At 35.7% G+C, this 23,135-nt stretch overlaps 3 protein-coding genes across 3 annotated transcripts; 1 reads left to right on the top strand and 2 right to left on the bottom strand.

Moving 5' to 3' along the window:
- Positions 1-3,479: 3,479 nt before the first annotated feature.
- Positions 3,480-4,088, bottom strand: LOC113705774 (uncharacterized). The gene has a single exon (XM_027227684.2). The coding sequence runs from the start codon at positions 4,086-4,088 to the stop codon at positions 3,480-3,482; it is 609 nt and encodes a 202-aa protein (XP_027083485.2).
- A 6,440-nt stretch (positions 4,089-10,528) lies between these two features.
- LOC113705773 (putative disease resistance protein RGA4) lies at positions 10,529-12,460 on the top strand. Its single transcript, XM_027227683.1, has 2 exons — positions 10,529-11,207; positions 11,472-12,460. Exons 1-2 carry the CDS (start codon positions 10,529-10,531, stop codon positions 12,458-12,460), a joined length of 1,668 nt encoding a protein of 555 aa, XP_027083484.1.
- A 3,735-nt stretch (positions 12,461-16,195) lies between these two features.
- LOC113705611 (rhomboid-like protein 14, mitochondrial) lies at positions 16,196-21,584 on the bottom strand. Its single transcript, XM_027227521.2, has 2 exons — positions 21,158-21,584; positions 16,196-17,361 (listed from the first exon to the last, which is right to left on the bottom strand). The coding sequence occupies exons 1-2, from the start codon at positions 21,377-21,379 to the stop codon at positions 16,585-16,587; spliced, it is 999 nt and encodes a 332-aa protein (XP_027083322.1). The 5' UTR covers positions 21,380-21,584; the 3' UTR covers positions 16,196-16,584.
- Positions 21,585-23,135: the final 1,551 nt, after the last annotated feature.

Here is a 23,135-nt window from a genome sequence, read left to right as displayed (position 1 = left end):
AAATTCAGTGAAGTTTGGAAATTCAGAAAAATTCGTAAAAATGGAATCAGCCCTTGATATTTATATCACTAATAGAATTCCAAATTTAGTTTCAAATGTAACAAACGGAACTCAATTCGGACCTTTCTACACCAAGATACAACAGTTCTAAGAAAACTGATTTTTGGAACCTGTTTACGAAATTTTCAGTTCTGACATACTTGACAGAGTTTCAAAATCTGATCATAACTAGAGTTACAAAACTCAAAATTTAGTGTAGTTTATGGTGTTGAAAACTGGATTCAAAATGTTACAATTTACTAGAAGGAACTGTCTTAAAATTCAATTTGCACGATAGGCAAAATTGAGCCACAAACTGCAGTTAGGACTGTTTCTCATATGCAAGCAGTGAGGAAATTCAGTCATATTTTCCGGTTCACTATGGCTCATGGGAAATGAGTTAGGAGGTGTATTTTATACCGATGGAAAGCTCTCAGAGTCTAGTTTTGGATGCCAAAAACAGCACTCAATTTCAACTCCCAGACAGTAAGTTATGACCTAAAACGTGGACACTAGTTGGGGTTTCCTGATTAGAAAATTTCCAGAATTCAACCCTACTTTAACACAATCAAATGGAAAGATTTTTCGGAGATATTTCATACACATAACCACCAACATATATCAAGAATTATTACACCAAAATAAAATCAAAATTTTGAAATTAACAAGAAAGGAATAACCAGCAAATTTTGGCCAGCTAGTATTTCTCATCCTCTAGTTTTCTTTTTCAACTTTCCAACTAGAACTACATCATATCTCATCAAAGCAAATAACAAACAAGCAATTAAACACACAAAATCCTCAAGACCTCTACCTATCAAGCCACCTCAAATCCACTACCTAATGTCAAGGTTCTTGTGAACCCATCAACAACCCAACAACTAAAGTAACTAAACTATCTTACTACTAAGATTAGAGAGGAAAAGTTGAGGGTTTCTTTGGATGATTACCTTGCTGCCAAGATGAAGACTAAACACTAGGATTTGAACTCTTAAATCACCAAATTTCTTCCTTGATCAATCCTCTTCCAAGCTTGTATGAAGAACCAAGAGATGGAGAAATTTTAGAGAGCTTTTGTGGAGCAAAAATGGAAGACAAAAGCTGAAATTATTGAGGGGAAATGAGGGAGGGAAGGTTCGGCCAAGAGCAAGAGGAAGAAGGAAGAGTTTAGGTTGGTAGGTGGTGATGTGATGTTGTGTAAGAAGGATTTGACATAAAGGTGTCTTGGTGCACAAAAGTCAACAATCGATTAGTGAGCAATTAGTGTTCCTAATTGAGTTTAACTTACTCACTCACATCTAATCTCTCAATTAACTTTTCTTTGTCTACTATTAATCATTCTTAATTCTCCAAGATTAATATACTCTCGGATCGATGTACCTCGAAAACGTGCATTCATTATTTCTCGCTAAACGATTTGCAGAAAAATTAAATTCGGTAACGAGTCGTTTTGAAAATATAAATGAGACATTATTCCATGAAAATAGATTTAAAATAAAGAAATAAATTATTTGGAGTAAACGGGTGAATAAATAATTAAATAACTCAATAAAATAAAATAAAAGTAAGTAAAATAAAATTTCGAATCCTCACATCCTTCCCCCTTTAAAAGAATTTCATACATTGATTTAGGAACAATTCTAGGTATTTCTTTCGAATCTCCTCTTCTATTTCCCAAGTCGTTTCCTAAATTCCACAATTTTTCCATAAAACCTTCACTAGAAAAATTTGCTTGCGTCCTAATTCCTTCACTTTTCGATCTAAAAGCTTTACCGGTGTTTCCTCTTGTGACCAATTCTCATCAATCTCTACTTCTTCTGGTTGTAACACATGGGACGGGTCAGGATGATATTTCTTAAGTATGGAGACATGAAAGATATCATGAATCCTGGATAAATTCAAAGGCAATTCCAACTTCTAAGCCACATTTTCTACGCGTTGGATAACCTTATAGGGTCTCCTTTTTAAACTTCTTTAATTCTCTCTAACAAGGTGAATCTCACAGTAATATTTCTCAAAATTATCCTCTGTGGATCAAGACACGAATTCCAAACACTAATTTCTTCTAGCATGTGCCACTCTCTCACCATTAAACTGGCCACTTGTACTTTAGGGCATCTACCACCACATTAGCTTTTCCGGAGTGATAGTTAAGCAAACAGTCATAATCCTCCAAAAAATTTCACCCATCTACGTTGCCTCAAATTAACTCCTTTTGGGAGAACAAATACTTAAGACTCTTGTGATCCGTAAAAACCTCAAAAGTCACTCCATATAAATTATGTCTCCACTTCTTCAAGGCAAACATTACAGCCGCTAACTCCAAGTCATGGGTCGAATAATTCTGTTCATGAGGTTTTAACTTACGGAAGGCATATGCAATCTTTTTTTTCACTTTGCATTAATACACATCCTAAACCATTCTTTGAAGCATCTGTATAAACCACAAAACCATTTCCTCCGCTCGATAATGCTAACACAAGTGCCTCGATTAAGAACTTTTTCAACTCTTGAAATCCTTCCTCACATTTAGAATCTCAAATAAACTTGTCATGCTTCTGAGTCCACTCAGTTAAAGGTTTGGCAGTCTTAGAAAAGTTCTTGATAAACCGATGGTAATATCCAGCTAACCCTATGAAACTCCGAATTTCGGTAGGATTTTCTGGTCTTTCCCACTTAGAAACAGCTTCAACCTTAGTTGGATCTACAGTAATCCCTTCCTTAGAAATTATGTGACCTAAAAAGGCTACTTCTTCCAACCAAAATTCACATTTATTGAACTTAGCAAAAATTGGCGCTCTCTCAGAGTTTGTAAAACTATCCTCAGGTGTCATTCATGATCTTATTACAAGTCTAAAGGTGTGGAGCAATAAATTAAATATACATATAAGTCGTAAAATCAATTAAAGCAAAATAAATTTTTATGTGTCATAAAAGATCATAATAGTTACACCAAGTGAGGATAACTTTGTCGAATCATTTCAAAAGAAAGGGGAAACAAATAAAATCATAGGAAAACGTGATAAGTCGCAAAAGTACAAAACAACAAAAGGACTTTATCCCCTATATAAAATATTACAATATCTAAAAGTGCCAGTCTAAACCAGGGCAAAATTACAACCCCAATCCCTCGAGTGGAGTCAGATCCATCCTCACTCGTAAAGCTTCCACTACTTGAATCTCTCTTACAACCATTAGCATTAATCACTCTTTCTGGCACTCGACTGCTTTGCAGTGGACCTAGCAGGCTGTTGAGAATTTCCTCCTCTCTTAGAAGCGCTAAGGCAATTCGAAAACTTATACTCGGCACTATCGCACCTCAGACATTTTTCTTATTTTCTCTAGTATTCGGCCTCAGTATGGTTAAACTTGCCACAGTATCCACAAGTTACGTGAGGAGTCACGACCTGACCAGTTTGAGAATTTCCTTTTTGCTGACCTCACCCACTCTGGTTTCCTTTTGGCGGGGCTCCCTTTGATGGAGTTCCTCCGGATCTTTCGAGCATCCTCACTCCTCTAGCCCCTCTTCCCATTTTAAGAGGTTGGGTAGACTTCTCAGACGTTCCAGGGGTGTAGCTTGGTTTACTCCTCTTTCTAGCATGAAAAGTTTTAAATTGAGATTTAGCGTTTTCTACCCTCTGTACCTTATCCAAGGCGTCCGTAAAAATTGTGATCTGGGCGGCTGCTAGAAATTCTTGAATTTTTACATTTAACTCTTGAATAAACCTCTTTATCCTTTTGTGCTCCGTGATCACTAGCTCAGGAACAAATTTGGAAAGTTTAGTGAACCGCTTCTCGTACTCGGCCACACTTAGTAACCCTTGTTTCAACTTAATAAAGTCATCCTCCCTCTTTTCTTGTATCTTAGGCAGAAGAAATTTAGCATTGAACTCCCTCTCAAACTTTGCCCAAGTCCAAGGAGTTTGTTCCCTTTCCCACTTTGCCCTAACAACGTTCCACCACGAGCGGGCTGCTCCCTCAAACTGAAAAATGGCAAAATTCACTTGGCTATCCTCGGCATAGTCTAAGGCAGCAAAAATCTCCACCATTCTTTCAAATCAATTCTCCGCTACCTTGGGATCAGACCCTCCATGAAATCTAGGTGGAGCGAACTTCAAGAATCGCTCTAGGGCTCTATCCTCACCCCTCTCTTGGTTCCTAGGTTGGTTGGCTGGTTCAGGGCCTTGGCGCTCAACTAAACGCTCGAGGATATCGGTTATGCGGTTAATGGTCGTAACCACTTGGTCACCTTCTTCGTTCCTAGGGTTTTGGTTTGGACCAGTCGCAGATCCCTCGCCTCTCTCGGGAATGCGGGGTTGCCGAAACCCACGCCCACGCCCTCGTCCACGTCCTCGACGATCCATTTAGCAAGATTCTAAATGCTTAATAAAAGAGAAAAGTATAAGTGTATAAATTGAAAAACATGTACACGTTGCAAGAACACTTTAAAATCAAAGCATAGATATTTACATAAGTTAGAAGTCATCTCACATGTTAAGAGTGCATACAACGAGTTACTAATATCAAATACAGGACATAGGCATCTAAGTACCTCAAAATACAGTGGTACATGCACAAAATACAAATGGCCTCACAACGAGGTTCACCCCTACTAAGTCCTGATCAAAAGTCAAAAGGTCGGGGAGTCACTAATACAAGTGAACCAAACTAGAAGATCCTACAGTCTCAGAAAGGTTCTCCTCTATCGACTCTACCTCCACCTCCACAGCAGGTGCAGCCTCCCCAGGTACATCCCCAAGTAAAGCCTCCTCTAGACGGTCGGCCATAGTCACACACTCGGCCATGATACCATCCATGCGGTTCCTCGCCTCTTGGACAACCCTGATAAGGCGCCCCTCAGTCTCCTGAAACTGTGCATGGGAGGCGTCAGCCCTCTGACGCTCCTCAAGCACTCTCACCTCTAACTCCTGGATCCGGGCAGTTTGAGCCTCCATAGTGGCCTCCCTCTCCTCTCTCTCTGCTAGTGCTCTCCGGAGGTCACGAGTCAACTGCCTCCGCTCCTCAGCTACTCCTAACATCACACGATTAGGGTAAGAGTATCTCACTTGGCATGGGCACGTCCTAACCCGCCTAGCAGGCGAGTACCGAAGGAGGAGCCTACCTCCAACTATCCGATATGGGATCACGGGAAGAGGTCCCTCAACCCTATCGTCATCATTGCTACTGTTCATATCCTACAAATAACCCACAACCAAAGGTTAGATCCTTACATTCACCGATATCATTTAAGAATTTAACCTAAGGTCTACCTCGAGTTTCTATGACAAAAATTTCACGACTAAGAACTCCTAACCCTGTTCCAGATATTTCAAATCTAGCACTCTGATATCAACTGTGACGTCCCCACCTCTCCCTAGTGTGAACCCTAAGATATCAGCAGGACGCCTGCCCAACTCTCGTCAGGACTCACGCATTCGTTCAAATTTAATATAGAGCCACGAGACATCCAATAACCAAATAAGGAGTACTTCGAATCTACAAGTCACAACTTCTAAGGTAAAAGTTATCATTACAATTCATCAACCAGAAGCAACAAAATTACACTTTAAGAGAGAGGACGAGGGCGATAAAGTACACCCTCATGTCGGCAAGTTCAAGTATCATGTATAGTACTTGTATGCATATCATTTCAAACATATAAGCACTTAACATGCACTTGACACTTATCACAAGTCAAGGGCAAAAATAAGAGTGAAGCGAGAAGTCAGACGAGTTCTTCGGTGTCCTCGTAACCACTTGAGACATGTACAATCATAATTACCTAGGTGCTCGATCAAGGTTAAAAAGAAAAATATTTTCTCGCTACCCACTCTCCGAGTCATAGGTTTGAGTCAAGTTAAAAATGCTTTTCTACCTAAAACATTAGAATAATGCTCAAAGAGAGCTCGAAGGTCGTTTTTGATTCAAGTCGTGGTAAGTAAATCTCAATTCCAAAAGAAAGTACCATTTTCACTTTAAACACGAAAATCGAGGAAAAGGGTAAATGGTTTTCATCTCCCAAAACTTCAAATCTCATGTCCAAATTTTAAAATATAAAGAGCGTTCATATTTTCAAACTAATGGAGTCAAACTCATCCAAAACTCCACTCATTTTCAGAGGAAATGTTAAAGCTAAAGATTCCAAGTTTTGAGTAGAAAACTAGTGAAATTCACCAAGAATTACTCTAGCCAAAACGTTCCCTTTTTAGAGTTCAAACTCATGGAAATCGAGGCAATAAGAATATGGGTTATAGTCCATAATTCAAGTAGGAAATGAGGTGCCATAAACCAAGGGTTCTATGCAACCAAGAAGAATCATAAAAAGGGGATTAATCCCTTGGAAACTAAGATTCAAAATGAGGGTTTAAAGTTCAAAGAGACTTTGCATCCAACCATAAAATTAAACTTAATACAGTCCAACAATCGCAAAGGAAGGTTAAGAGTGCTTAAAAGGAGTATTTGTTTGAAAACAGAAAATTTCTAGTTTAGTGTGACACTACTTGGAAAAAATCGTATCTTGAGTTTCGTATGTCCAAGAATTGAAAAATTTATACCGTTGGAAAATAGATTCAAAGTACTAAAACTTTCTAGAAGACACTTTTCTCAGACTCCAATTTGAATTCATTCAAATTTTAGATCAAAGTCACTGTTCTAAACAAGATAGAGCAAAACAGGCTTGCAAATTCAGTGGAGTTTGAAAATTCGAAAAAATTTGTAGAAATGGAATCAGACCTTAATATTTATACCACTATTAGAATTCCAAATCTAGTTTCAAATACAACAAATAGAACTCAATTCGGACCTTTCTACACCAAGATACAACAGTTCTAAGAAAACTGATTTTTGGAACCTGTTTACGAAATTTCCAGTTCTGACGTACTTTATAGAGTTTTAAAATCTGATCATAACTAGAGTTACAGAACTCAAAATTTAGTGTGGTTTGTGGCATTGAAAACTAGATTCAAAATGTTACAATTCACTAGAAGGAATTGTCTTAAAATTCAGTTTGCACGATAGGCAAAATTGAGTTACAAACTGCAGTTAGGACTGTTTCTCGGATGCAAGCAGTGAGAAAATTCAGTCATCTTTACCGGTTCACTACGGCTCATAGGAAACAAGTTAGGAGGTGTATTTTATACTGAAGAAAAGCTCTCGGGGTCTAGTTTTGGTTGCCAGAAACAGCACTCAATTTCAACTCCCAGACAGAAAGTTATGACCTAAAACGTGGACACTAGTTGGGGTTTCCTGATTAGAAAATTTCCAGAATTCAACCCTACTTTAACACAATCAAATGGAAAGATTTTTTAGAGATATTTCATACACATAACCACCAACATATATCAAGCATTATTACACCAGAATAACATCAAAATTTCAAAATTAACAAGAGAGGAACAACCAGCAAATTTCGGCCAGCAAGCATTTCTCATCCTCTAGTTTTCTTTTTCAACTTTCCAACTAGAACTACATCATATCTCATCAAAGCAAGTACCAAACAAGCAATTAAACACACAAAATCCTCAAGGCCTCTACCTATCAAGTCACCTATCAAAGATTTGAAATTGAATTGAATTTGAATTATCTAGGTTATTCGAGTCCTCTTTCGTAGAGGTATATAAGCTAGAATTCAGCTAAAACTTGTACCCTTGGAAAAATCAATAGAAATACGTTTTCCTCGTCTTTGCGACTCAAATGCGAATTCCAAAGTTCTAGTTGCTTCTTTAGCAACACCAAAAGAACGAGCCTGAATTTCTAGAATTTGATACGTAACATGAATCCTATCTAAATGAGTTTCATTTACTTGATCTTCTTGAAGCGAAACTCCTATGTTTCGAACCCTAGTTGATTTCAAGCTTTTAAATGATATTGTATCACAGATTTGGACTCCAACCAAGGAGTTACACCTGAACGTGATTTTTTGATAGGTGACTTGATAGAAAATTTGGGTGGCATGCCCTTTGTATTTATCCATTTTTTCAGCCATTTATGGCTTCTTTGTTTTTCTCAATTCAGCCCCACAATCACACACAAGTAATGTTACTAATATAGCCCTACAATTAGGCTCCAAAATCATCCAATTACAACACAAGTGTAATAATATAATCGGAAATCAGTTTTGAAAACAAAAAGCTAAACAGTAAATTTGACATCTTATAGCATTTTGGTTATAACTGAAGCTACGTTTATCAGATTGGGGTGCACCTTATACCGTTTCGAAGATAAAACAAAGGGTTACAACTTTCATGAAGACAACTTAACCCATTTCATAGTTTATCTAGGTTGAATTTGCAAATTACAGAACCAGAAGTTCATGGTCAGTCTGGTTGTTAGTATTGAATTCAAATGGCAATAACTCAAGCTACACAATGCCGTTTGAGGCGTTTTCAGATGCGTTGGAAATCGGAAACATAGATCTAAAATTTTTGTGTTTTGGCCAAGGCTGATTTGATACGAATCAAGGTGAATAACGAAGCCAAACTTGTGAAATCTCAAAACTGTCCACGAAATGAGGCTTTTGGCAGTCAGGGGTATTTTGGTTATTTTACATGATACAGTGCTCCGATCGAGCTGAAATTTTACAGGAAGCTATATAACATCATTGCCTACAACTTTCATGTTTTAATCTAAGCCTAATTTGGCCACTAACCTAGACAAATGATGCTGGTCAGAACAGGGCAGCTTCAATCCTTAAAACTGGAATTTGATGAATCCAAAGTAGAAAATGCTCATTCATGTCTTACACCACTATCCCAACTCCCTATCCAAGATTATAGACATCATATGCTCTCTAAAAAACAAGGAATACAACTGAACAACTCAAACCCTAACTCAAAATCCACCATATCCATCAAAACTACCAAAAGAACTATCATTTACCACAAGTATGAGTTGTTATACAAACATAAGCAAGAGTAAGGAAGAGATAAAGGAAGACAGCCATAATACCTCTCTAAGATGCTTGCAAGAGAAATCCTTCACCTTTCCTTTCAAAAACTTTAGCACACCAAGCTTCCTAAGCTCCCAATTTAGAGATTAATCGGTTTAGATTTTCGGTTTTCACTCACCTAAGCTAGAAATCAAGATGGAATGAAATGGTTTTCACTCCTTTCTTTTTCCTCTCATAAGTCCTGACCAAGATGAAGGAAAATGAAGAAAAATGGGCCAAGAAGAAAGATAAGAAGAAAGGAAAATGTCTTGGTCAAGACCTTGATTGGATTTTTGACAAATGGCTTAATCACTAATATTTCCACCAAAATATCTCTCTTTTCCTTAGTCAATAATGGTGGCTGACTTAAGGGTTAATTAAGAGCTAATTAACTCAACGAAAACAAGGAGATTAACGTAATAAAGTGGTGGTCAAGTGGTGTATTCCATCGGTAGCGAATGGTACCCGTCGGTTCAAACCGATTTTCCTTAAATCGCGTGTACTAGGATTTTATCTTATGATTCACTAACTTATTATTCTCACTTCTAATCACACACTTTCTCTTATCTAAAACTCACTCTTAACTGCCAAATTTAGTACACACTCCGTACCGAGTAATCACACTACCAAAAGACGTAAAAAACCCTAGTTTACCTTAACGATGAAAGTAAAGGGAAAACCCTTGGTTCTATGATTAATTGTAACTATTGAGAAAGTGAATGAATAGTAAAACTGTTGTAAAATAATGGATTCCAAATAAAAGGAAATTTTTAAGAAAATATGAGAGATTTTACAAGTCCTCACAATCACATTACCAAAATGCACACAAAAACACACACCAAAACTCTAGTATGCACAAAAACCCTAACTTATGTCCTTCCTTTAGAAAAATCATAACTTGAATTATAAATATAAAAAATTCACACAACTTGGCTTGTTAAAAACTAGACTTCAAATACTAACAATCTTTAGAAGACACCTCAAAGAGATTTAGTTCATAAGTTGGTCCAAATTGAGCCATAAACTACTACAACATTCCTATGTTTACTTGTGCAGGGTAGAATTTTCAATCAAATTTGCCAATTTCCTAGAATTTATAGAAATTGAATCAAACTCTAAGTTTTACACCGTAGGAAGCCCTCTGAGTCTAGTTTCAAACGCAACAAACGGAACTCAATTCCGACTTTCCTATACGAAGTTATAGCCAATTTCCCAAAGCTGCGCAGAGCCTCCTGCGAAAATTTCTAGATTTTCTAACAACATGTGATTATGAAACTTTTCTTAACAAAATTCACTCCCTTGGCTCAAATTCAACCATTACAACAACCAAGAATCTAAGGCAAGTAAGTTCAAATAAGAGCTATAAAGACAAGTAAAATTTCAGGGTCTCACAGGATTCTTGTGACTACTCGTAACCAACAAGTAGCAAACCTCACAAGAATATCTTCTCCTCTTTGTTCCTTGAAAGAATTATCAAATGATAAATGTTGGCTCATTCTCAAAGATATTGCTTTTGGTGCTGGGGAAGTGCCAAATGGGCTGCAAGATATTATAGGGTTCAAGATGGCGCAAAGATGTCGAGGCTTACCATTGGCTGCAAGTGTTCTCGGTGGCATGTTGCGCAACAAGGGAACAGATGAGTGGCAAACTTTAGAGCTAGGGCTTCGAAGTTTAGGCAGAGATGAAAATGTTGATATTGCTAAAATTATGAAATTAAGCTTTGATCATCTTCCAAATCCATCTCTTAAAAAGTGTTTTGCATATTGTTCAATTTTTCCGAAGGATTTTCAAATGGAAAGGAATCAGCTAATCCAACTTTGGGCGGCAGAAGGATTTCTTCATTCAAATCCAGGAAACAATATGTGCATGGAGGATGTTGGTAATATGCATTTTACCATTTTGTTGGATAGTAACTTGTTTCAAGATGCAGAGAATGATGGTTATGGAAATGTTTTGAATTGCAAAATGCATGATCTTGTGCATGATATCTCCATTTCCAAATTTAAAACCACAAGTTTGAAAGAATCAAACCATGACCAGACTTTTCCCATTCGGTATCTTGCAATGGAGAGAAGTGGTGGAGAAGCAAGACCATTTCCATTGAACGAGAATTTCAAGTACATAACAACATTATTTTTTTTGGAAAACATATCAACTAATGATCGTTTGATCTCATTTTTGGCTTGTTTGCGAGTGCTAAACTTAGTTTCATCAGATGCCAAGGAGCTTCCTAAATCAATTGGTAAGTTGTCTCATTTAAGATACCTCGATTCATCAAATACTCCAATGGAAACTTTGCCGGACTCCCTTTGTAAACTTTACAGTCTGCAAACATTAAGAGTTAGAAATTGTAAATCACTGACAAAGTTTCCAAATAATTTCAAGAATTTGGTGAATTTGAGGCACTTTGACTTTTTCTCTAAGGATAAATCAAGTGATCTAATGCCTCTTGAGATCGAATAATTGCATTCTCTCCGAATATTGCCATTTTTTAATATTGGTGAAGAGGTAGGGCGACAAATTGGACAATTGAGAAGTTTAAAGAATCTCAGTGGAAGCTTTGAGATACGGAATCTTGAATTGGTGAGAAATAAGGAAGAAGCCAAGTTTGCAAATCTGATCAGGAAGCCAAACATTGATGAGTTGAGATTATTATGGAATGAATTAGATAATCCGAGAGAGAATGATAGCGAATACAATCAAGTGTTGGAATGCTTGCAACCCCACCGAAATTTGAAAGGTTTGATAATTGAAAGATTTTTTGGTGATCAACTATGGACATGGATTGGAAAACTTGAGAAATTGGTGAAGTATGAATTGCTAAATTGCAAAAACTGCAAAGAATTACCAACTCTTGGACACATGCCCTTCCTTAGATTTCTTCACTTGGAAGGACTTGATGGCATAACAAGCATAGGGCCATCTTTTTATAGCGGATCAGCCGTGCATGGTGACAGTAGCAATCAAAGACCTCTAAAATTATTTCCAGCACTGGAACATCTCATTCTAAAGAATATGTCAAGTTTGAGTGAATGGACAAAAGCAGTAGTTCATGACAGAAAAATGGTGGTTTTTCCTATCCTTGAGACAATGGAGATTGATAATTGTCCCCAATTAGACATTGTTCCAAATCATTTTCCACGTCTTAAGAAATTAGACTTCATGCGCATTGGCCATGGATCAACAGTACTGTCATATATGTGCAACAGAGTCAGCACTCTCCTTAGTCTTTTGATTGAGAATGTGAATGAACTCACTGAGCTACCAGATGTGTTATTCGAAAACAATTCAAATCTTGCAGATCTTGTGTTGCGCGGTTGTGGTGATTTGACGCAGCTCTTGAATTTTTCACTTGATGTTCAAACTTTGAAAGGCTCAAATAATCAAACAGTACCTAAGTTCAGCCAACTACACATTTATGATAGCAACAATGCTACTCAAAGTCAACATTTGGTTGGCCTTAGGTCCCTAGAGAAGTTAGTTGTTGGCGGTTGAAACCTCACTCAAGTCAATATCAATCCCAAGGGGACACCAATACCTCAATGCCTTGTGAGAATTAAGAATTTGCTGGTGTAGTGGATTAACCCATTTGTTTATCCCTCAAATATCTGAGTCAGAGTCGAATTCCACTTCTTCACCCTCCTCTGCTACTTGTCCTCCTCCTCCTCTTGAGGTATTGCAAGTATGGCAATGTCGCAATCTTATCTCCTTTCCAATTGATTTAACCCGAACACATTCTCTCTCTTCCCTCAACATATCAAAATGTGACAAATTAATTGACTTGCCTAAGGGGAAGTTTTGTTCTCTTACAAGCTTGAAAATGTTAGAGATTGGACCATTCTCAAAAAACACAGAGTTGCATTCCTTCGCGCGCCTCTTTGATGCTCTCCAACCACCACACCACTTGCCCTCTCTTTTAAGATTACGTCTGTTTGGATGGCCTCATTGGGAATCTCTGCCAGAGTAACTTCCGCACCTCTCTGCCCTAACATATCTTAGACTAGATGGTTTTGGAGTAAAATCATTGCCCGATTGGTTTGGAACGCTTTCGTCTCTCGAAACTCTCGACCTGTGCAAATGTGAAAAGCTAGAAAATTTACCCCCTCACCAGTCTATAAGAAGTCTCGCCAAACTGAGTCGCCTATGGATTCAAGATTGTATCCTTCTAACGGAAAGATGCATCCCAGAGAGTAGCAGCAGCAAGGACCCCAATTCTGAGTGGTCCAAGATCTCCGACATTACTGATATTTGGATTGATTGGCAGCAAATCAGAGGCTAGTGATATCAGTTTCCCCTAATCTTTTCTTAGTAATGATAGTAGTAATGTATTGATAATCAAATATTTAATCATGCAGCCTAACTTCTGCTGAATAACTGTTGCAAACCATCTTTTCTTGGTCCTCTGAATTTGTGCTTTCCAGGGAAGGATGGGATTTGCATAGGCAATTTTGGGGCTTCACTGAAAACTCTTTGTGCTTTGTATGAGGAAGATATCAATATCCTTTTTTTTAAGAAATCTTTTATATACTAGTAGTGTATATGCTACCGGATTTAGATGCATGACACATACATAAAATTTGATATTTAAATGTCGTGATATTCATCCAATCTCGTCAGTGTATAAGTTGAAGTTACTATCAATGACCATTAATTCACAATAATAATCTTTTTACAACATACACATATTTTTTACATTGAGAAACCATTTTGTACTCATACTTATCCATGAAGGCACCTCCATTGATTGGCTAGGACATTCGATCCAATGGACACCTTGCAGATGTTAAGCAATAAAGAAGTTGCGGTACGTTAACCAAGATATCGATTACTTCTAATTACTTCGAAATGAGTACCAAAAAGAAAATAGTTTAGACTGAATTGGAGGTCTAGACTTTTTGGCTATAATAGACCTCAATCAATAGTTTTAACTTTAATTTTGCATACACAAAATATAAAATTCATATACAACTTCATGATAGTTTCTCTTTTCTATGCTATTTCGCATAGCTACATTGCAAATCTTATAAAACTTGGAGTTCAAGGGAAAAAGGTTAAGACTGATGGAGATTATGAGATCAATTTCTAAAGCATTGTTATGCATGTAGGCCCATCCATTTTTTATCCATTAATGCCCAAATACTTATTAACTTGAATGCCTCATTTGGCAAATAATTATAGTTAGTAATTTTTTCTGTACTTGATAGATTTATGACTCCAACAACGGCAGTGGTTAATGCAAGAGATTATTGGCGGTAATACCTGAACATTTTTCTAAACTCATTGGCATAAACTCACTGCAAAACTAGCAACGAAAGGCTACGTGGAATGCAGCATTGCTCTCATCAATTTGGATTTGCAGCACTATTGCCATCTACAAGAGTCATTAATCTCAAGCCACTACTAGAATAGATATCATTCAATTTCGAACATGTAAGGAAAAAGCTAAATGTAGACAACAAAGTAAGAAAAGCAAAGAGTAATTGCCTTTGCTGCCTATTGCATTATGCTTTTCGGTAACTTTGCTTCCTTTTCATGCTGCTTTTTTTATCCTTTCTTGCAGCATAAGGAAAAGAACATTAAAAAATTGAACTACGGTCTAATTACGAAGAGAAAAGCATAAAACCACCATTAATTTGTGTGCTTCTCATTTCGTTTACTCGTATATACAACTCTTTCTCACCTTGAAATTTACAAATTGCACGAAAAAAAGCTTGATCCTATAAATAAACAGTTCAAGTTCAAAGATAATATTAGACTCATATGATAATCAAGTTGAATACGAATATGTTCACAAACTATTCCAATAGTTCATGAATACATATATAATTTTAAAAAAATAAATAAATACTAGTATAAATACATTTAGTATTATCAAATATACATTGTATTTTTCTCAAAAACAGGAACTATATATAATATTATTATTACATTTTTTCAAAACAAAGAAATACAATTAAACTTAATCTAACTCATGTATTTTTTTTTAAAAAAAAGTAATTAAATCATTTCTAAACTCAAATTTGAACTCAAACTCGAACTCGATCTCAAATTCAGACTCGTTTGGTTTAACGAGCTGAAATCGAATTGAACTTGAATATTTATATAAATTAGCAAATCAAATTCAGGCAATATTTATAGCTCATCTAATATTTGATTGATCTTGAACCTTGTTCGTAAAATATATAAACTGAGTCTAAAACACCAAAGTATTCGACTTGATTTGTCTTGTTGAAAGCTCTACTATAGACTATAGATTGTATTCCCAAAAAGAATAAGGGAAGTTTTTTTTGTAAATAAAAAACATGGAAAAGCAAAATAATATTGCTTTTTCCACATGAAAAAATCACAGCCAATTTGAGTTATGATGACAAGACAGCCAATGAAATCTAATCATCTAAATTGCATCACAAAGGACACTGCATTGAAAAAACTAAAGGTGCCATAAAACGGAAACAGGAGAAAAAAGTTGTTTAAGAAAAACGATCTAGATAATCTTTCAACAAGTAAAACTATCTAACGCTTATTTATTGAATCCTATAATCTTGAATTAGACATGAACACAAGCAATATATCCCTCTTATGTGACACACCTAATCAGGGACTTATTTCGTTTTTAATTTGTGTTAGTAGTTTTTATTTGAATTATACCCATTCTAATCTTTCTTATCTACTTGCATTTTGAGCACAATGGTATAGGCATTTTAGATTTGTTTTCTTGTGTGCAATAGTAAGTATGCAACGGTAGTTAACCTTCAACTTCTTCTCAGTGACTACCAAAGCAAATTTTCTAATTTGTCTAAATTTCAATTACTATTTTGTTTTAGAATTCAATGGTGCAGCAAATAGAGAAACGAGCCGCATTAGACTGGAAATGATTGTGCATCTTTCCCTTTTGTTTTTGGTACCGCATCTCCAACATGACAGAAGTCTCTTTTGTTGACACAGGTCGTATGCCATTGCAATATGTACAAAAAAAACTTCAATCCGATTCACCCTGCCCCTTGATTGCACTTAGCTTACATAGATAATGATCCGCTATCGACTACCTCCCAATTGCCGACACCCTATTCCTCCAGTCCCCCTCAGTTCTCACCCTCCTAGAGCGTAATTCCACTGGCATGTCACGTTCCCCCTCCTCAACCCCCTCAATATTTCTCTTCAAAAGATACATGGAACTGCACGCAGAATCAGTTTATCATCTCAATTTGAACCAGAAAATGCGAACTGAAATGCCAGAGGAAGAACTTCACCTCTCTATCATCTCCAAGATTTGCCAAAGATTGCAAAGCCAGTTGAAACTCTCGCTGAATGATTAGTCAGAGAGAGCCAGAACGACAAAGGGAATGAAAAAGCATGTGAAAAAGCATGTGTACGACTTACAAAATATCAACCTATACAATGTCACATTCTTCCCAAGCTAAATCGATATTTTTGGTTAACCTGTTGTATATGCAGTTTGGCTAACCTACTGTATAGGCGGAGGATACGCACATCTGTTGATCTAGGTAACCACCTACACCAAATCTTTAGTTAACGTTTCTCTATAGGCCTCATTTATCTCTGTGACAAGAATGACTTCCCATATCAACAACAGCGAAAATTCGTAACCCAGACTCGAATTATCTGTCGAATCTTTGAACTCTTCGACGCCGTAATTCCTCTAAAGAAAGTTCATCAGTCTGACCTAATAACTCAAGAGATGACAACCCATCACCATCTCGACTGGAACCGCACATTTCACAAGTATTTAACCAATCTGAGTTGTCATAAGTACATGCTCTGCATCTCCACACATAAGCCGTTCTTCCCGGTGCCCCACCAACAGTCCCTCTCCCTGAAACTCGTCTCCTCTGAAACCTAAATAACTGCTGCACAAACCTCAGAGGCCAACTAACTACGCTGGTAAGACCTTTTAAAAGCCTTGTCAAAGGATTCGGACCTGAATAAGAAGCTTTTAAACGCAAATACAGAAGACCAGCAAGTATTCCACCAAGGTGGCCCAGAAAAGAGACACCAGGAACAAACATTTGTATGAGAATCAATTCTGCCCATGCTGCAAAACGCGCTGGCACCAGAAGCCCATGCACATATGCATAGTTATCAGACTGGGAATTTAAAATAACTTTCATCCCGAAGAGCACCCCAGAGAATCCCACTGCATACTCATTGTAATAAGGTCTCTCATAGTCAAAGAACACCAAAAGAGATTTGGCTAGTAATAGAGTGATGCCCTGAGACATTACAACTAATGCAGTAACCATGGACGCAAACTCAACACTTCCCATTGAATTTTCTAACTGGATCCCTTTCCATAAAAGCGAAAGCATATTGTAAACGAGGTGAGGTTCACCAATATGGTAGAATGCCGACAACACCAAGCGCTTGAGATCCTTGTGCTGTTAACAACAAACAAATTAAAGATTCAAGTTGCAGATGCAAAAACATATCAAAGAGAGGTCAGACATTTCAAAGCCAAGCAAACAAAGTACAGAAAAGTTCTCATTCAATCGAGAGGAGTGTAAACACTACATAATATCTTTGGGGACATTATTTTATTGATATCATCAGTCATGGATCACCAATTCATAATAATCATAAGTCACTGCCCCAATAATTACTACTTTATGGATCTCCAGTTTATATCGATCTTGATACAAAAATACAAGGTGAAATTATGAAATCCGTTTCCTCAATTTAGTTGATCTTAGCTAGTTCACGTAAACTACTTCTGTTGATACACAAATATGGTGAACACACAGAAAAATCTTACAAACTGACATGCCAGTTCAGATGCAAATAAATGTCTTAACTGTAGCCATGCTTTATAACAACCATGCCCAAGTGTACATTGCACATTATGAAAACATGACTTCCTTTTTCAAATCATTTTATCACAAGATAATTTGTTGAAATGAATGTATTAACAGTTATAAAAGAGAATATCAAGTACATTTGCTGAAGCTAAAGATGATATTGTACCAAATAATATGGAAGACAACGGCCTAAAACTAAGGCTAAGATCCAATTGATGCTAATGCATCTTCTAGCTGCACTGCACTTGCAACAACTATAGTCATTCAATTTGCGTGCTGGGCTAGATGCTCATGCTAAGGCCAAAACTCAACTTTGTTTGAGCTTAAGCCTGGAGTTTCACTAGCTCCCTGCAGATGATTTCACCAAAAGCTCTCAGCAATAAATTTGGGACAACAATTTCCAACAAATGATCTCCCACATGTTTCAATGCACCAAAAACTATTTCAGATCCACTTTCTATGCGAGAAGAGAGACTAAACCCACAAATAATTTCCCACAAATTTTCAATGCACAAACATTTATTTATATCCACTTCCCATGCAAGAAAAGAGACTAAACCCACAAATGATTTCCCACAATTTTCAACACACAAACAACTATTCCAGATCCACTTCCTATGCAAGGAAAGAAATCAACTGCTTGTTTACACCTCCTTAAAGGGAAACTAACTCCATGAAATACAATCATGGAACTTAAAACAAATGAAAAGGTCACAAAGCTATGGCATCAGGTGATAACATTCTATACCAGACATACAGAATATTACAGCTTGGTAGTTGAATCTAGCTTCTCCACAGCTAAAGGTTGCATATACTGGAATAAGAGAGAGTAGAGAAGAGAAGATGGTCACTTGAAGCTTGGTTTGTTAATACTGTCAAATAGTAAGGCCCTATGAGACAGAGTGTTGGTTCAGGATAGTTATCAGGTCCTTCATGGCTACATGATCTCAATTAGAATTGCACTTAATCCCAACAATATATAATACAGCATAGTTTGAAAGCTTCTAGAGATACTTTAGCTTGAAAAAAATTCATTAAATAAAGCTTTATCCTCAGACGAGTACCAAGCATCTTGCTTTAATCGCAAGCCCTCGAAAAGGTAAATGAGATCATTGAACATGAAGTGTTAATAACGTTTTTCAGGATGTTTTGCAATTCTAAATCATAAGAAAGTGGATTGCTCAGTAAAGACTGGAAATCAGACTTTTGTTTTCATATTTTCAATATTATTCAATCTCTTTTTTTTAGACTAATTCAACCAGGACATTAGAAGATATTGATTGATGTGAAATACGTATGCTTCGAACATGAATGTCTGGTACATATTTCGAATAACAAAGAGGAGATAAAAACACTAGAAATGGTGAAAGTACAATCATCAATGCAGTATCCTTTTCCACCCCTGTTTCCCTTGAAGTTCAATAACCATGGAAACATTGGCACTACAAAAGTAACTTAAGACTAGTTCTGCAAAACTCATCCTTTTAGGGCCCATTTGGTTCATGGAATGACACAGGATTGGATTAATCATCCTGTGTCATCCCATGTTTGGTTGCATTTTATACATGAGATTATACATATTAGCTAACCGAATTAATCCCCTATTCATGGGATAAAATAATCCCCTGGGGGAGATGGGATTAGTCATCTAGGATAATAAAATTTTAGACTAATTTATCCTTACAAAAAATACAAATTTATACTCATATAATTATATAATCCTACTCTCACATGATAATATAATATGAATGGACTAATTTGCCCCTACTATTTAATTTTAAAGTTTTTTGACTAATTTGCCCCTACTCCCAATATAACAATCTTTGGACTAATTTATCCTTATGAATGATTCAAATTCAAATTAGCTATTATATAACCATACTCTCACATATAATAATATCATAATAAACAGACCAATTAGCCCTTACAAATTCTATTAAAATTTTTTGACTAATTTGCCCCTATTCATTATTTTAAAAATTTTGACTTACCCCTATTAATTGATTTAAAATTTTTGACTAATTTGCCATACTAACATCATAATAGGAGGACTATATTGCCCTTGGACTAAATTACCCTTACTAACCTTATTTTCTAAACGAAATTTATATAAATATATAATCTTATCAATTGGACTTTGTGAATGAGGACTTCAATAAACTCAAACTCGATCCAAAGAAAAATCTTCTGTATTAGCCTGAGTTCGGCTCATTGAAAGCTCTTAAATGAGTTAGGTTTTAATCAATTTAACCTTAATTTAGCCAAAATTTGGTCCATTATTTAGTTGAATATCCAATTTGGGTTCAAAAACTTGGTCAAAATCTATTTTTAAGGACCCAAATGGGCTAAGTTTGAATGAATGCGAATTTTTATATATCAAAACCCTTGATTTACTTTATAATTATAAAGTTTTAAACTACTCTATTTTAATAAAATTTATAAATATTAAATTATTTATTAGATTCTTTTATTAAATAATATTAAATTATTTTATTACTATTTTATAAAATACTAAATTATTTTATTAAAAAGAATCTACAAATTAAGGGATACTTTGGTCATTAAAATAGTAATCCTTCCTCATCCAATCTCCAACCAAACACAGTATAGGAATATTTTCCAACATATCCTATCCAGCCGACAACCAACCAAAAACTAGATAATTTGGATAAATCCCAAAAACTTGGATAATTTGGATTATTTATCCAGGGATAACTCAACCCAAGATTAATAATCTGACTCATCCCAGGATTAGTAATCCGAGATAAGTCATCCCATCTCATCCAGTCCATGAACCAAACAAACCCTTAATGATCAAGGCCTCCTGAAACCCCTTGCTTGCTGAGGTCTTATAGTAGGTTTAATCATTAAAATAAGAGAATAAATAAATCTTGTATCTTGATAAACTAATTACCGGCTGAAGAAAAAATCTAACTCCTTCAGAGCTATGGATACACCGAAAAACACTGCATTAATGATCTAAACTCATAAAAAACACTCCATTAATGATCTAAACATTATGAGTTTCAAATCTCAACATCATCAAAATTCTATACATTTTCTGAGCTTAATACGATAATTCATAGCAAGATCAACCCAAATATCCAAACATGTCCCCCAAACAACAATTTCCATTAATCGCACGCTAATTTAATCCCAACTTAACAAATTATCCTCCAAAGAGGCATCATGTTTCTCATCTTCACTTTCAACCCACCACAAAGCATCCCATTTCCACAAATAATCTAATCATTCGAAAAATAATATGCTAGAGTTACCATATTCCGAAAAGCAATTAATCATCAAAACAAATCATATAACTAACCAACAGATTCCGATAGAAAAAAGAGAATAAGCTTAAGGAATAAACGGGTTTTACCTTGAGAATAAGGTCAGGATTGAACCAGACCTGGTCGAGGGTAGGCAGCATAGCATCGACGAAACCCGGTCTCCTCAAGTAAATAAGCGTATTGGCGGCCACAAGTCCAGCAGTGACGGGGGGTTTTCTCTCCAGCCTGCAATACTCGCTCACGGCGTGGAGCGCCAGAAACGCCAGCATCCCACCACCTCTACCTCTACGGATTCTTCCTCCTCTGTCCATTTTAGTATACTGAAAACCCTAGCAGCAGATCCTTCCTTGCCCTAAGCCTTGAGAAGAGCGGCCTCTGGTGGCTTCTTATCTTAGTTTTGAAGCAATTATAAGGGCTGTTGTTGGTTGGGGAAACTGAAATATTCTAGAAACCGGTTGTTTCTTCGTTTCTCGGGGTTTCCAAGCAGAAGACCCTTTTTTTTTTTTTTTTTTGGGTGCCTTTTCCTTTTTGGATGAATTGTTACTTGTGCACCCCAGAGCCCTAGAGTATAGGGTTGAAACTTGAAAGACGCAAGTTTCTCAAGTGGGTTCGACTTGCTAAGAGAGCGCTTGAATTTGGTTCATTAATTAATCAAATTAAATTTAAATAATATTTTATATTTGATAAAGTTTTGGCAAGTAATTTTTTAGATATTTGTCTAAAATTTTACTATAACTTATTATAGAGGTTGTAGAAAAAATTTTTGAATTATATAAATTTTTGAATATTTTAAAATATAATGTTTAAAAATTTTGAGAAGTTTTATGAAATTACTGTAGTTAAAATTACTAAAAAAATTTGTAGCAGATAAAATTAGACAAAAACTTATTTCTCAAACAAGGCCTCAAGTTGGTTTCAAACTCGGCTCAACTAGCATAAAAGTGAAGTTTACATATAAAAAATTCAAATTATTCGAAAAGTAAACAAGTCAAATTTGAACACAAAGATATTCAACTTGTAACTTTTTTCTACTTTTCCTCTTCTTCGACTTCTTTCTATTTCTTCTCCTCTTTTCAAAAGCCTTTCCAAAAGGAGACCATGGTATAGTTACCCTCTCATGAATTTCATTTTATTTAATTTTGTTTTTCTAATAAATTCTCTTCTAAATTTTCTTAATAAGAGTTTTCTATTTCTTATAGGGATTCCTAACGAGAATTTTTTTTATTTCCTAGGGATTCCTATGGAGATTTTGTGTTTTTTTTTTCCTTTTTTTTGTTATACTTAAATTTATTTCAGATCTGGTTGTCAGGTCTAAAATTTTTTTGGATCTTAGATTTATTTCGACAGATGTCATCATTATTATTGGAGTTCAAGACCATTAATTGCATAGACGGGAGTTGCAGTGATTTATTTGTTAGAAGATAATTTTGAAATTTTTGTATTTTATAAATATGTTCATAATTTTTTTTGGATCCATTGCATTTGTTAAACTGCATATTTGTAATTTCTAGTACATGTTTAACCGACCATTAGGACAATTATATAGATCAATTCATGTTGGACAATTTCCAACAATGAAATTTGCTTTTTATAAAAAAAAAAGGTGTTCTGACTTGTTTAAACTTGTTTAATTTTGGTAGCAATTATGCAATGAAAAGATTAGTACCTCAAATGCATAGATCTTTAGATTGTACTTCTATAAGTAATCATGTTGTTAGTTGTTTTAATTATTTGCTCTCTCAAGAACGAACTAAGTAAAAGTAACCTATGTCTTATTTCCAAAAAACAAAATAATAATAACCTATGTCTAGAGCACGAGTTGTATCAAAAAAAATTTTCCCTAAAATGAGGTGTTATGATCCCCATCTTGCAAATTCTTGAATGAAAACAGTCTACTCTTACTTAACCGTCCACATTAAATAACAATTTTTTTTTATAATAGAAAATGGGTAGTAGCAAAATGTGCTTAGATTCCTTTATATAGCTAGAAAACTGAAAGAAAATATTATTTACACATTATTTGTTGTCATTTTCACTCACACTATTTATTTTATCATATAGTCTAAT

Source organism: Coffea arabica, chromosome 4e, assembly GCF_036785885.1.
Source record: "Coffea arabica cultivar ET-39 chromosome 4e, Coffea Arabica ET-39 HiFi, whole genome shotgun sequence".
NCBI classification, from domain to species: domain Eukaryota; kingdom Viridiplantae; phylum Streptophyta; class Magnoliopsida; order Gentianales; family Rubiaceae; genus Coffea; species Coffea arabica.
Note: the sequence above shows the minus strand (reverse complement) of the source record. Positions and strands in the feature narration are given on the sequence as shown.